General features: G+C 35.6%; 1 protein-coding gene and 1 pseudogene across 1 annotated transcript; both read right to left on the bottom strand.

Annotated features, from left to right (window-relative positions):
• On the bottom strand, positions 1,289–4,348 carry LOC105176510 (probable L-type lectin-domain containing receptor kinase S.5). Its single transcript, XM_011099330.2, has 2 exons — positions 3,009–4,348; positions 1,289–2,176 (listed from the first exon to the last, which is right to left on the bottom strand). The coding sequence occupies exons 1-2, from the start codon at positions 4,252–4,254 to the stop codon at positions 1,389–1,391; spliced, it is 2,034 nt and encodes a 677-aa protein (XP_011097632.1). The 5' UTR covers positions 4,255–4,348; the 3' UTR covers positions 1,289–1,388.
• LOC105176509 lies at positions 5,113–8,769 on the bottom strand (annotated as a pseudogene).

The following is a 12,710-nucleotide window of genomic DNA, read 5'->3' as shown; positions in this document are numbered from 1 at the left end:
AATAAATGATACAGAATGTTGAATAAGAGATAAATTTAAAAGTTTATGTATTTTTTTTTTACATCAGTATTTTTCATGTAAATCCTAATAAAGAGGTATAATGGAGCATTTTTTAAGGATGTGCAAGTGTAAACGACAATTCTAATGTAGTAGTAGCATCCACTGCTGCGTTACACCCAAATCTATCGCACCATCACTAATTAGGTATTAAAATATATAGACGCTGCAATATGTGTTAGGTATTAAAACATACTCTATATGTGTATATAATATAGTATTAGCAACTTTTTTTGTAATAATTGATCAGTAAATTAAACTTATTTTCCTAGTCAATTAGAATTGATTTATTCATTATAGTTAAGTAGTAATTACATAATTTTGTCTGGAGCTGTCAAGACTCGAAAAACTTGACTTCAATTATGTGAAAATAATACTATTAAATATTTGAATTTTGGGAGTCGGCAATACGACTGACAGAGTTAGGTACCTCAGCAATCACTTTTAACACTATTTTACTCATCCAACTTTTGAAATTAGAACAATTTAAAGCTTGAAATTCAATCTGAACATCGACTTTACATGTGGGGAAGAAACAGAATTTGTCCCTACTTGTGGGGTCACTTTTGAAATACCTAATACTTGAGGGGAATTAAATAATAAAAAGTAATGTGAATAATACCAATTTCAAGTAAATCATTTGTAGGCTTGACTTCCTCCATCAATATGAGAATTGTGCTGAGAAATAATATGTAAATATCACTCTAAGCGATATATGATTTTGATAACATGTTCTGACTCATGATAGTAATGATCATAAAGATGCTGAAAATACAGCTTCGAACAGTAAATCACAAAATGATTTGGGGATTTTGGACCTATAGTCTTCAGATCATCTTGGTATGGCTTTGGTATCTACAGACCTAACCAAAAGTACTCTGTGTGCGTGAAGTAAATAGAGAGTTGAAAATTATTTATATGGTAGGACGTATATATTTATGGTGAACCTCCATTATTAAAAATTGACTATTATACACTTGGTAATTATTTAATTATTACTACTATGTTCGTTACAAATTTTCTTTTTAATCCAAATTAAATCTGGTCGAACATGACACAGCAAATATGTCCACTTGACATGTTATTGATCAATTTGCTTGATCTATTCAACAACCAAGATCTTACCAAATTCGATCAAGGTTACAAGTTCTGGTCGTCATTTTGTCGTACAATCTCCTCCCTAAGTGCAAATTTGATAGAAATAAGGCCTGTTAGATGAGACTTAAGCATGGTAACAATAAGGAGAAAGATTAAGTGAACAAGGAACACATACTGCACATAGTCTTTTCCCATTCAGACACACTATACTAAGAGAGTTGATGTCTCCATCATTACACACTCTGTATAGATTCCAGTGGACTCCATTCTGAAACAAGACTTGAACTTGTAATTGACATTGTGTTAACAGAATCCATATCCCCCGGTCCGCCTGCATGCCATATGAACGCCGGCTTGAAAGGCGGAACGGTAGACATCGGCGCCGTCCCTGATATGATCTGAAGGATAGCGTGTGCATTAGGCCTCTCATTCGCATTAGGATGTGAACATGCCAATCCTAGCAGAAGCAGCCTCTGAGCTTCTTCGGCAATATAATCATCGCCCAACCTCTGATCCACAGCTTCAAGTAATCTGCCGTCCCTGTGCAGCAGCCAAACCCAATCAACCAAGAATTGGAAGCCAGCAATTTTGGTACCGGGCCGCTGGCCGCAGACTACTTCCAGCAACACAGCCCCAAAAGCATATACATCAGACAGTTGTGTGGCTTTTCCCGTAAGGAAACATTCCGGGGCAATGTATCCAATTGTGCCTAGCACTCCCTCAGCCTCTGCATACGAGGTCTTCTCATTGTCCAATGCTCTTGCAAGGCCAAAATCACCCAGCCGGGCGTTGAATTCGGAATCAAGCATAATGTTGCTGGCTTTAAGGTCTCGGTGTACCACCCTCTGGTCATATTCGTTGTGAAGATAGTTCAAGGCTGAAGCAACCCCTGAAACGATTTTGCGCCGGAGATTCCATTCCAGAGCCTCTTTGTTTGGGCCAACAAACAGGTGCTGGTCTAGGCTGCCATTCGGCATGTACTCGTAGACGAGTAGTAGCTTCCCATTCTTGTGGCACCATCCTGTTGTACAAATAAGCAAGTGATGGAGCAATTGAAAGCAAAAAATAACAAGAACACATCTTCAATAATCTTGAAAGTAGAGAAACAAAAGTAAAAATAGTTTGTTGTTGATGACTCTCTTAAACACGCATAGAACGAACTAAAATTTGTAGTGTCTCAAAATCCCGCAAGATTCGGCCCCAAAATACCCTACTACTGTAGCATTTTAGAAAAATATCAAGCCCAAAAGTAACCACAGAAAATAGGAAAAATACACAAAAAATCGACTGAAAAATAGAAAATATAAGAATAGTCCAAACAGTGGTTGAAACGATACAATTTCACAACGATTGACTGCCCTCACGAAAATAGTGGTGAGGAGTTGGATTCTCCTCTTGAAGACGATCGAAATGGTAGGTAGCACCTCCGGTAACTCCAACCGGATCAAAAGTTACGGTCATTTTAAAGTTCCGTCATCAAACCACTCGACCAAAGCACTAAACTTTTGACTTACACCTATCCAAACGATCCAAAAACGCATCCGCCTCTTGTTATGCATCAGTAAGTCATTCTTGTTCTTTTACATTTCTTTCTTTTTCACCGCTAATACCCTATCAGTTGTTAATCATGTTTCAAATCCTATACTTTGACAGAACATTTGACAACAGATAGTAGTTGGATTATTGAAATGTTTATTTGCATAATTAAGTTTCTTTTGGATCTTTCTCCAGTTTCCCTGACAATTTTTAGGAAACTTAAATATGCACGTAGCGTGTATATGTAAATATGGAGCGTCAGATGAATTGAAAGGACATATGAACTGTAAAAGTTTGCAAATGCGGAATTAACTTACCAAGTAATTTGACAAGATGCTTGTGCCGGAGACGATTGATAATGGTAAGCTCGGCCAAGAAATCATGCTGCCCTTTAATACTTTCCCTGGAAAACCACTTTACTGCAATTTCTGTATTCTCCTTAGCCAACATCCCTCTGTACACCACTCCAAAACCTCCCTGTCCAAGCTTGCTTTTCTTATCAAAACTGTTTGTTGCCTTTTTCAAGTCCCTGAATTTGAACTCCCTCGGCGTTCCAGGCAGACATTTGAGTCTCCCTAGCAGGTTGCTCTTTGAGGATGCTGCCCTCTGTTTGTGGAAAAGACATCTGAACCCGGCTGCACCGACCAGTGCCAGTGCCGCCATCCCAGCCGCCAGCACTATCTTCTGCCATATATCAAGCCTTTTTCCAGAAGGTAAGTAGTGAACAGTCAAATTCCACCGCAAGACACAGTTCAATTGGGATTCATTCCCTGTAGATGCTGAGAACCCAAAGTAAGAATGCTGATTTACATAATCTCTCAGGTTCAAATAAGCTGACAATATGGGGGAGCTAGGCTTCATTGGGGTTGCACCGTTACGCGTTGCCTGTTCTACGATATACACATCAATGACCATGTTTAGGCCATCGTAGTCCACCCAAACATTGTAAAACTTGGCTCCTATGGGGGCAATCGTAATGTTATGGGGCGTCAAATACTCGGTCTTGATGGACCTGATGCTGTTAACATCAATGCCCACATGGTTGTCATCGGGATCAAAGGACTGTTTGAACGTGTCGAACTCCACAGCTACCAACTTGTTGCTGTCACTTTTATCCGTTATCGAATTCGTCAGGCCAAGAAAGTGGCCAAAGCTGTTGGGAGGCAGGAGGAGGTCCGGGGCAATCACGAAAGCCAAACCTTCGCCTGCCGTATCATTTCTAAGCCTGTAAACATTGATCAGAAAGGAAGTATTAAAAGATGCCAGGTGAGTTTTTCCTGCATGGTCGTCCCACAGCTTGAAAGGCTGCTTCAGGAGGATTCTTGCTGAATTGTAAGTCATGTACATGTCGAAATCGGGCGAGGCGTAATCCGGAGTCAACTGAAGGGCATTGTTGCTGATAGTCGCAGGCTTTATAACCTCAAAGATGTTATAGTGTGATGCATTAAATGTGTTGTATTGCATACTGAATGTTCTGACAATCGTCGTGCCGTCGACAACGGCTAAAAAGCAGTAAACAACAGATAGGGTGATGAAGATGAACTTTGGTATCAACTTCCTCATTGCAGGTGTGTTGGGGAATCCGAATGGGAAGTTTGGAGTATGTTGGCCTTCTTTTCTTGATTTCTTTGGCAATCAGAATAATGTCATTTCAAGTTTGAACACTCTACCGCGTTTCTATGTTTTGGTTTAGTCAGAATACTTTTAGACAACAAATTGATTATTCACTGTATTGTAAACAAATACGCCTTAAAAATTATAATAAATCAATATAAGTTAAATATTATTTGCACAAAAATATTTTTACTTTTGAAAAAATTACACATACGTTCCGAAAAATGTCAACAAAATTACACAAACTACCCATACTTTTTAATTATTAGGAGCCATTTCTATAATTAAGCAAAAAATATCGATAATTTATGTAAATAGAGCATAAATTTATGAGTGTAAATATAAGTATTTCAATTATTAAATATTTGAATTTTGAGTGTCGAAAATACCACTTTTATTTTTATTTATTAAATTTATTCACATGATTCGAGTGTGATATAAAAAGTATAAAAGTTTGACGACCACATCCACAATATATACCTTTAATATAAAAATTTTGATAATATTATATGCTTATAATTTTTGGTTTAATTAATGCCTAATCATTTAAGAGTTAGGTACCTCAGCAATTAATTTAACACTACTCTACTCATCCAACTTTTGAAATTAGAACAATTTAAAGCTTGAAAATTCAATCTGAACACGACTTTACAGTGGAGAAGAAACATAATTTATCCATTCTTGTGGGGTCGCTTTTGAAATACCTAATACTTGGGAGGAGTTAAATAATAAAAGTTATATGAACAGGATCCAATCCATGGGGATTTAAGCTTGGAAATAACATAGTTTTCTGCGTAAGTTTGTGCTTCAAAAAGTTAAAAATCACCCATTTTGTAAAAGTACTAAGGGTTGTGTACGTCTGTGTGTTTTTCTTTTCTTCTCTTTTTATTAATGGGTTGGGAGAATAATATCATAGCTTGCTATTTTGGGGGTGGGCTGAAGGATTCTTGAACTGCGGTGCAGATGAGTGTGTGTGTAAGTGTAAGTGTGGCTTATGACACTCGGACTGGTCTACTGAGTTATAAGTTCTGGTTTGTTTTCGGAGTGTTGTGGTATTGTGGGCTTGCAATAGAGTTGGTCTGGGTTGTCTAGTTGGGACAGAATACCACATGTTTGATGTGAGGTCTGTGTGCGTGTATTGGTTAGAATGATTCAGTTTTCTCTTGCTTTTTGGTCCTGAGTTTGTGTAACCTTGTTCAATGGCTTAGTTTGCTAGTTTTTGTAATCGAGTAAAAAACAACTAGTATCCGTGAAGAGTCCAAATCCAATAGCCAAAGTGTAGCTATTTCTCAAGTTATCTGCTGCTGTATACAAGGTTTCGGAATTCTTCCTATGTGGTAGTATGTAATTCAACAAGATTGTCTTAATTTAGTTTCCAATAATGAGTTGTGGTATAATTCTTTTATCATAATATGTTTGGAAATTTGTCCTCCAAACATGTAAAATAAGTCTTCCTTCCCAAGTGCAAGTGGAATAGAAAGAAGAAGTGGAGAGAAAAAAGGAGGACAAAGGAGGAGGAAAAAGTGGTGACCACGGAATACATACTTGTGCAGATTTTTCCATAGGAGACACTAGACCTGACGGGGTTTATCTATTAAAAAGATAAAAATGTCCTTCATTAAGGACAAAACGGACATTTCGTCAAAATCCATGAACCCCAAAGATTGATCCGAAATTTGAAGAGGATTATACACCACACGGTGAAAGTTAGGAGAAGCCAAAATGAAAACAAGTAGTCTGATCTACAGTGCCAAAGACCCTATAAGTACCTCAAATTTGATTCATGGGCATTTATTGCTTTTGATTTTTTAACTTTTGATCGCATATTTCTATATCGATCCAAAATTAACTTGAGCGTCGGAGGATTTTCGTTTAGGACGATCCCGACAAGCCTGACATACTTGTTTTATTTCTCAAAACCCATCACAGATTTGAGAGTACGTGGCAGATCGTTGATGGAGGTCGCATATTTCGAGCCGAACCAAGTTTCTTCGGTGGTTGTATTTTCTGATGTTGGTGAATGGAAAATATGTTGAAATGGTGTACTTGATGTCAAAAGGGAAGGAAGAGTTTTGGGCCCCGGAATATAAGGATATTGAAGGTGTTGTTGATGTAGGATACTTTCAGCAGAAATACAAGCACTACAAAATCCTGATTGTAGGAAGGATAATAAGAAGGAAAAAGGAAAATGAAGAAAATTCGGGCGAAACTACTATCATATTAGAGCTGTGATGCATTGATGAGATTCAAAAACATAAATGCAGCTATCGGTTTTAGATCAGTACCGCATTCCTCAGGTATAGATCAGGCACCAGCTACGGTCTCCGGCTTTCGTACATCTTGGAAACCTTAAAGATGGGCTTTAGCTACTTGTTTTCTTTACAGGTTGGCGCGAACCATCAGCATCAGTTATCATTTTACTGTATTTAGCCCGACTTTAGGTGGCATGCACCAAGGAAATGTAGCATTGAACTGGACGTCGACACCTAAGTAATGTTCAGGAAGCACATTTCATTATGCATAGGAAGAATTATTGATAGGAATTCATGCAACAGTGATAGACTTCTAAGATCCCTCAGCTAGGATGCTAACTTTTCTGTAATAAAAAATGGCATGCTCAAGCTTTAATTCTGCAACCGAAAAGTGGGAATAGCTATCAGATGATTGAGCCTAGCAAGAACAAGGGCAAACTCCTCAGTCATGTCCAACTCCTCTGGCAACATATCATTTGGCAGGTTCCAATCAAAGCAATGAACTAATTGTGACACGATCAGTCGAACATGTATGAGCCCAAGTTGCATTCCAGGGCAACCTCTTCTCCCAGAGCCAAATGGGAGAAGCTGGAAATGCTGTCCCCTAACATCAATGTCACTCCCCACAAACCTCTCTGGAATGAACTTCTCCGGATCAGTCCATACATTTGGATCCCGTTCAATTGCATATGCATTGATGATTATTCGCGATCCTTTTGGTATATCATAACCATTTATTTTGCAGTCTTCCATCGCGTAGTGAGGGAGCAGTAGTGGAGCCACAGAATGTAACCTGAAGGCTTCCTTTACAACCATGTCTAAGTATGCAAGTTTGTCTAAGTCAGACTCCTCTACCATCCTCTCCAACCCCACCACTTCTTCCAACTCTTTCTGGACTTTCTTCATTATTCTGGGATTCTTTAAGAGTTCTGATAGTATCCACTCAATTGTCGATGCTGCAGTGTCTATTGAAGCTGAAAGCAGGTCCTGCACAGGTGATGCTTCCTTATAAGTTGTATCATCTTGTTTTATTCAAACTCTTTAGAGAATATACATCTTATAAGCTTAAAAACACGTTGTAAGCTCTGTGCAGCGAGTTTGAATGACATTACCAGCATAATGGCCTTGACATGGCGTCACTCGAACTCAAACTCAGTTTCTCCTGATTGCATGATGGATATCAAGGTATCAACAATGTCTTTTGTATGCCCATCATCCCCAGCTCTCACATGCTCATCAATAACTTTCTCCAAGAAATCATCAAAGACTTTGCCAAGTGCCTTCAGTTTCCTTGTGAGCCCTTGGATGTCAAGTACTCCAAGGAAAGGAAAGTAATCTCCCAAATTAGGAACTGCTGCTAATTTCATCCCCTCTTGGATCACACTCTTGAACCCTCTCTCATCTATATCCTTATCCTCGTACTTCTTACCAAACACCATCCTGCAACTCAGTTCTGCGCTTAGGGACGAAACCTTGGCACTAAGATCGACAGCAACACCTTCCCGAGCAGCTTGTTTGAAGGACTCAATCAAAATCCCAAGTTCTTCCCTTCTTGTAGGTTGGAAAGAATTGATCCTACGGTTGCTAAGCAACTCTAAAGTGCATAGCTTACGCATGTTTCGCCAGTATGGACCGTATGGGCCAAAGATCAAGTTCCTTTGATCCCAAGAGAGGTACTTAGCAGCTTGATGAGGTGGTCTGCTAGCGAAAACGAGGTCGTATGTTTGGAGGAAAAGCTGAGCTGCTTCAGGGGACGAAACGATGACGTTAGGGGTTAGCCCGAATCGCATGTACATGATAGGGCCATATTCTTTAGCTATCCTCTGCAAATCTTGATGTGGATTCTTCCCCAGCATGTGGAGGTGTCCCAGAATAGGGAGCCCTCTTGGACCTGGAGGCAGCCTCTTCTTCTTCTTGTTTGTTAACCTGTGAAGCAAAAAACTTGCTAGAAAGGCTATGAGTGTTAGCCAAATCCAAGAGGCACCCATTTCTGATTCTCTCTTGAATGAATGATCATGTGGGCATATAGATATTGGTTCGTATTTATAGCACTTTTCTTTCTTGGTCAGACAGTGTTAATGAGGTAAGAGGGTGGATGTTGAACAATGTTAGTATCAATTTCTGTGTAGTAATTGAGAAGATGGATAAGGAACTAGTGGTGCAGTTTTGGTTTCAACCTTAGCTTTGTATTTGTGTTTCCTCCCAAAAAACTTAGTATCAAAGGATTATGTAGGTTGTTGAATAGGGGCTTAACACAAAAACTTTATAAGTTGTCAAAAATTGAAGATTCATGTCATGAAATAGAATTTCAATTATTTATGAAAAGATATTAATTGATACAACTATTGATAAAGGAAAGAAATGCCGTGTTTGAATCACTCACGTATTCTTCTGAATTATATGTATGTGCGGAATTCATTTGGAAACATTCCTACGATGAATTCCCTAAAAACTTCTATAGTAAATGGAATATATAGAATTATGATTAATCAAATACTGCAAGCTCCCAATATTTATTATCGATCAGAATTGAATTGTAACAGAATTTTGATCCGTACCAGCACTATCTGTCTATCAGTATTTATTCATCATAATTAAATTAAATTCACAGGACACACCAATTATATTAAATTGGGAGAAAAATTAGAATTATACCCAAAGAATTAGGACCATGTCTTAGACTAATGTAGAGTTCCTTGTCAAGAGACCACTAATTTAAATAAATATCTAATTTGTTGGGAACTTCACACACATCCTCATCAAAATCATCCCCTCATTTACCAACAAATAATCTAATTGCCAATATCCAATTTTCCTATTTCAAGCTAAAAGGTAAATGTTGACCTAAGTTTTCGAGTTTGCAAAAAATAATTAAAATATTTAAAAGCATAAATAAATTAATTTATAACTTTTTTTTAAGGTTGTATTTACATTTTTTTTTCAAGGGACAAATGTGGGACAATTATGATTTTGGTCCTATATTTAACCACTTATTCAGTTTTGGTCCGCAAATTTTCAAGCTGGACAATATTAATTCTCAAACTAACATTTTTTTAACAGTTTTGGTCCTTGTTGTTAGATTTGGTGTTAGAATTGGTGGAAAACTATTTGTGATGTGCACGTGATGCAAAAGTAATAGGTAAAATTTTGAAAAAAATTACAATTTTGATCCCTAAACTTAACCATTTATTCTGTTTTGGTCCTCAAATTATTGGGCTTGACAATATTAGTGTTCAATCTAACTATTTTTTAATAATTTTTGCTTCATTCTCTCATTTTTTTCCAACTCTCATTCTCTCCCAAAGGAACTTTAGCTCGAATTCCACTCGACTTTCTCAAATTCACTGATAATTTTATGTTATTCACTAAATTAAATCAATTTTTCTCATTTTCTTCAAAAGCCATTTGAAATATTTGAGTATTTAGTCCCAAATCCCCAACGTATAGAACCCTCAAACCCTAATCATAATTTGGACAAGTATGAATTTTTCTACCCGAATTTGTGAGGAGTCCATGATGTTAAAAATGGAAGCTTAAATCCACAATTACAGAAGAATGGAGACTAGGCTTTTGAGGAGTTTTGAGAATGAGAAATTCTTTTTCCCCAACAATCTCTCAAGTAAACCTTAAAGCTTGAACAAAAATGATGAAATTGATATTTTTAACCAATTTCATGAAGCATCTAGGCTCCATGATGGAAAAAGAAAAAAGGAAGCTCTTTTTCCCTCTAATGCTATCACCGTCAATTCTAACGAAAAATCTAACGGCAGGGACTAAAATTGTCAAAAAAGTATCAGTTTGAGGACTAACATTGTCAAGTTTAAAAGTTTGGCAATCAAAATTAAATAAGTGGTTAAGTATTGGGACCAAAATCATAATTCTTCCAGATAAGTGTGGAGTGTGATGTGATAATATTAAATGGCGGATAAAATTAAGGGTAAATTTTATTGCACTCCTAGAGGTTATGTCAAAATGCACAAACAATACTTTCTATCTTTCGTAAAATTACAACTATATTTTCTTAGGTTATAATTGTAATTACAACTACACCCCCCATTAGAGGTAAAACTTATACAAACACCCCCTGAAAAATATTACATTAACACCTCTCAGAGGGTGTAACTATAATTTTATAAATGATAAGAAGTGTTTACACATTTTGACCCAACTTCAGGGAGGGTTAATGTAATTTATCCTACAAGCAATAATTGCAATTTTAGTCCTCAAACAATTAGAGTTTGCAGTTCTAATCCTCAAACTGTTATTTTCTTGACGTTTTTAGTCATTTCATTAGTAAAATCGTTAAAATTAACGGAAGTTTCATTTGAATGGAGAAAAATAACAATTTACTTTCATTTTTCCCCATCTTTTTCAAGTTTCAAGATAAAAATAACCATAAAAAATAAAAGAATTTAAACAATATATTTTCTATATAATCTTAACTTTTACTTTTCCTTTATTTATTTTGACTTTCTTTTTAAAATTTTCTAATCTATAGATAAAATAAATATGGTAAAACCAATTATAAAGATAAATAAAGCAAATATGATAAAACCAACATTTTGTGTCACATATATGTGACAGGTATTGCATTAAACACAAAATAAGTTATTGACAATGGTTTGTTAATATTATACAGAAAAACTATTGCTTAAATCATTTTTGAGGTTTTTTCTCTCTTGAATCTTGAAGAAAAATGGAGAAATTTGGAGCATTGGACTAAAGTTTGAAAATACCACAAAATGAGAAGAAAATAGCTATTTTTTTCCTCTTCAAATAAAACTTTCTGTTAACTTGAACCATTTTATTAATGGAAGGACTAAAAGTACTAAGAAAATAATAGTTTAAGAAGCAAAACTGCAAACTCAAATTATTTGAGGACTCAAACTGCATAAGTGGCTTTATTTGAGTATCAAAACTGCAACTTTAAATTATTTGAGGATCAAAACTGTATAAATTACATATTTGAGAACCAAAATTATGTTTATCCCTATCCTAAAATTAATTTTCAGTCAATAATCCAATATTTATATGTAAGGACGGAATAGTCCAACATTTTGCACATCATAAGTGGTTGATACTTATATTATACATCAATTATATAATAAGTATATTATATTTATCTAATAATCTATTTTGATTCGATAAAATTGGTTCGAATTAGAAATTTTTATTTCACGGCAATGTATTATATCAGGATATCTACAGTTTTGGTCCTTATATGTTGCCTAATTTATTTTTAATTTCTAAACATATTAAAATTCTATTTTAGTCCTTTAAATTTTAAAATATTAACAATTTCAGACCTTAGGCCTAATTAATAACCATTTGGCCCTTTCAAAAAAAATATATAGGCCAACTATATTTTTCCTATACTCATGATCAGGTCCAACAAGCTTTCGACAATAAAATTAAGCCTTCATAAATTTATACATACCTTTTTTTTACTGCTTTTTTTCAGAGTATTCCAAGTTTTCGATTTTACGGACTTTCTCCGACCACACTACCTGAGAATACCGAGAACTTGGAATACCCGGAAACAAGGAGGTCAAATAAATGTATGAATTTATGGATGCTGAATTTTATTTTCAAAACCATGTTGGGACTGATCATGAGCATAGAGAAAAAATAGTTGAACTCCATGTTTTCTTTGAAAGGACAAATTAATTCATTAATTAGGTATAAAAACCAAAATTGTTAATATTTTATAAGTTAAAGAACTAAAATAAAATTTAATATATTTAGAAAATAAAAATAAATTAGTGGCAATATATCACAACCAAAACTATAATTATATCAATATGCTACCACTTCTGATCAACAAAGCAATTACATGAGACGAGCATCCAGACATATTTTGGCCACAAATATCTTTAAAATCAATTAATTAGAATATAATTTATTTATTTTATACAATATATTGAGTAATCAAAAGTACAAAAAAAAGATTATTTACATATTTATTTTATTATTATTATATATATATAATTGGAAGAAAATAAAATAATGTGAACATGATTTAAAAAATCATATCCAACACAGGTTGGTGGAATCTTCTTACTTCTGCTGACTGTGCTAATGCCTATGACAGATCATCTGATAAGCTTCCAACCAACGCCCCCCCCCCCCCCCCGCGGGCCCCCTTTCCATTGA

The sequence above is a fragment of the Sesamum indicum genome, linkage group LG13, assembly GCF_000512975.1.
Source record: "Sesamum indicum cultivar Zhongzhi No. 13 linkage group LG13, S_indicum_v1.0, whole genome shotgun sequence".
Lineage (NCBI taxonomy): Eukaryota > Viridiplantae > Streptophyta > Magnoliopsida > Lamiales > Pedaliaceae > Sesamum > Sesamum indicum.
The sequence above is the reverse complement of the archived record's forward strand: the minus strand, read 5'-3'. Positions and strand labels throughout refer to the sequence as shown.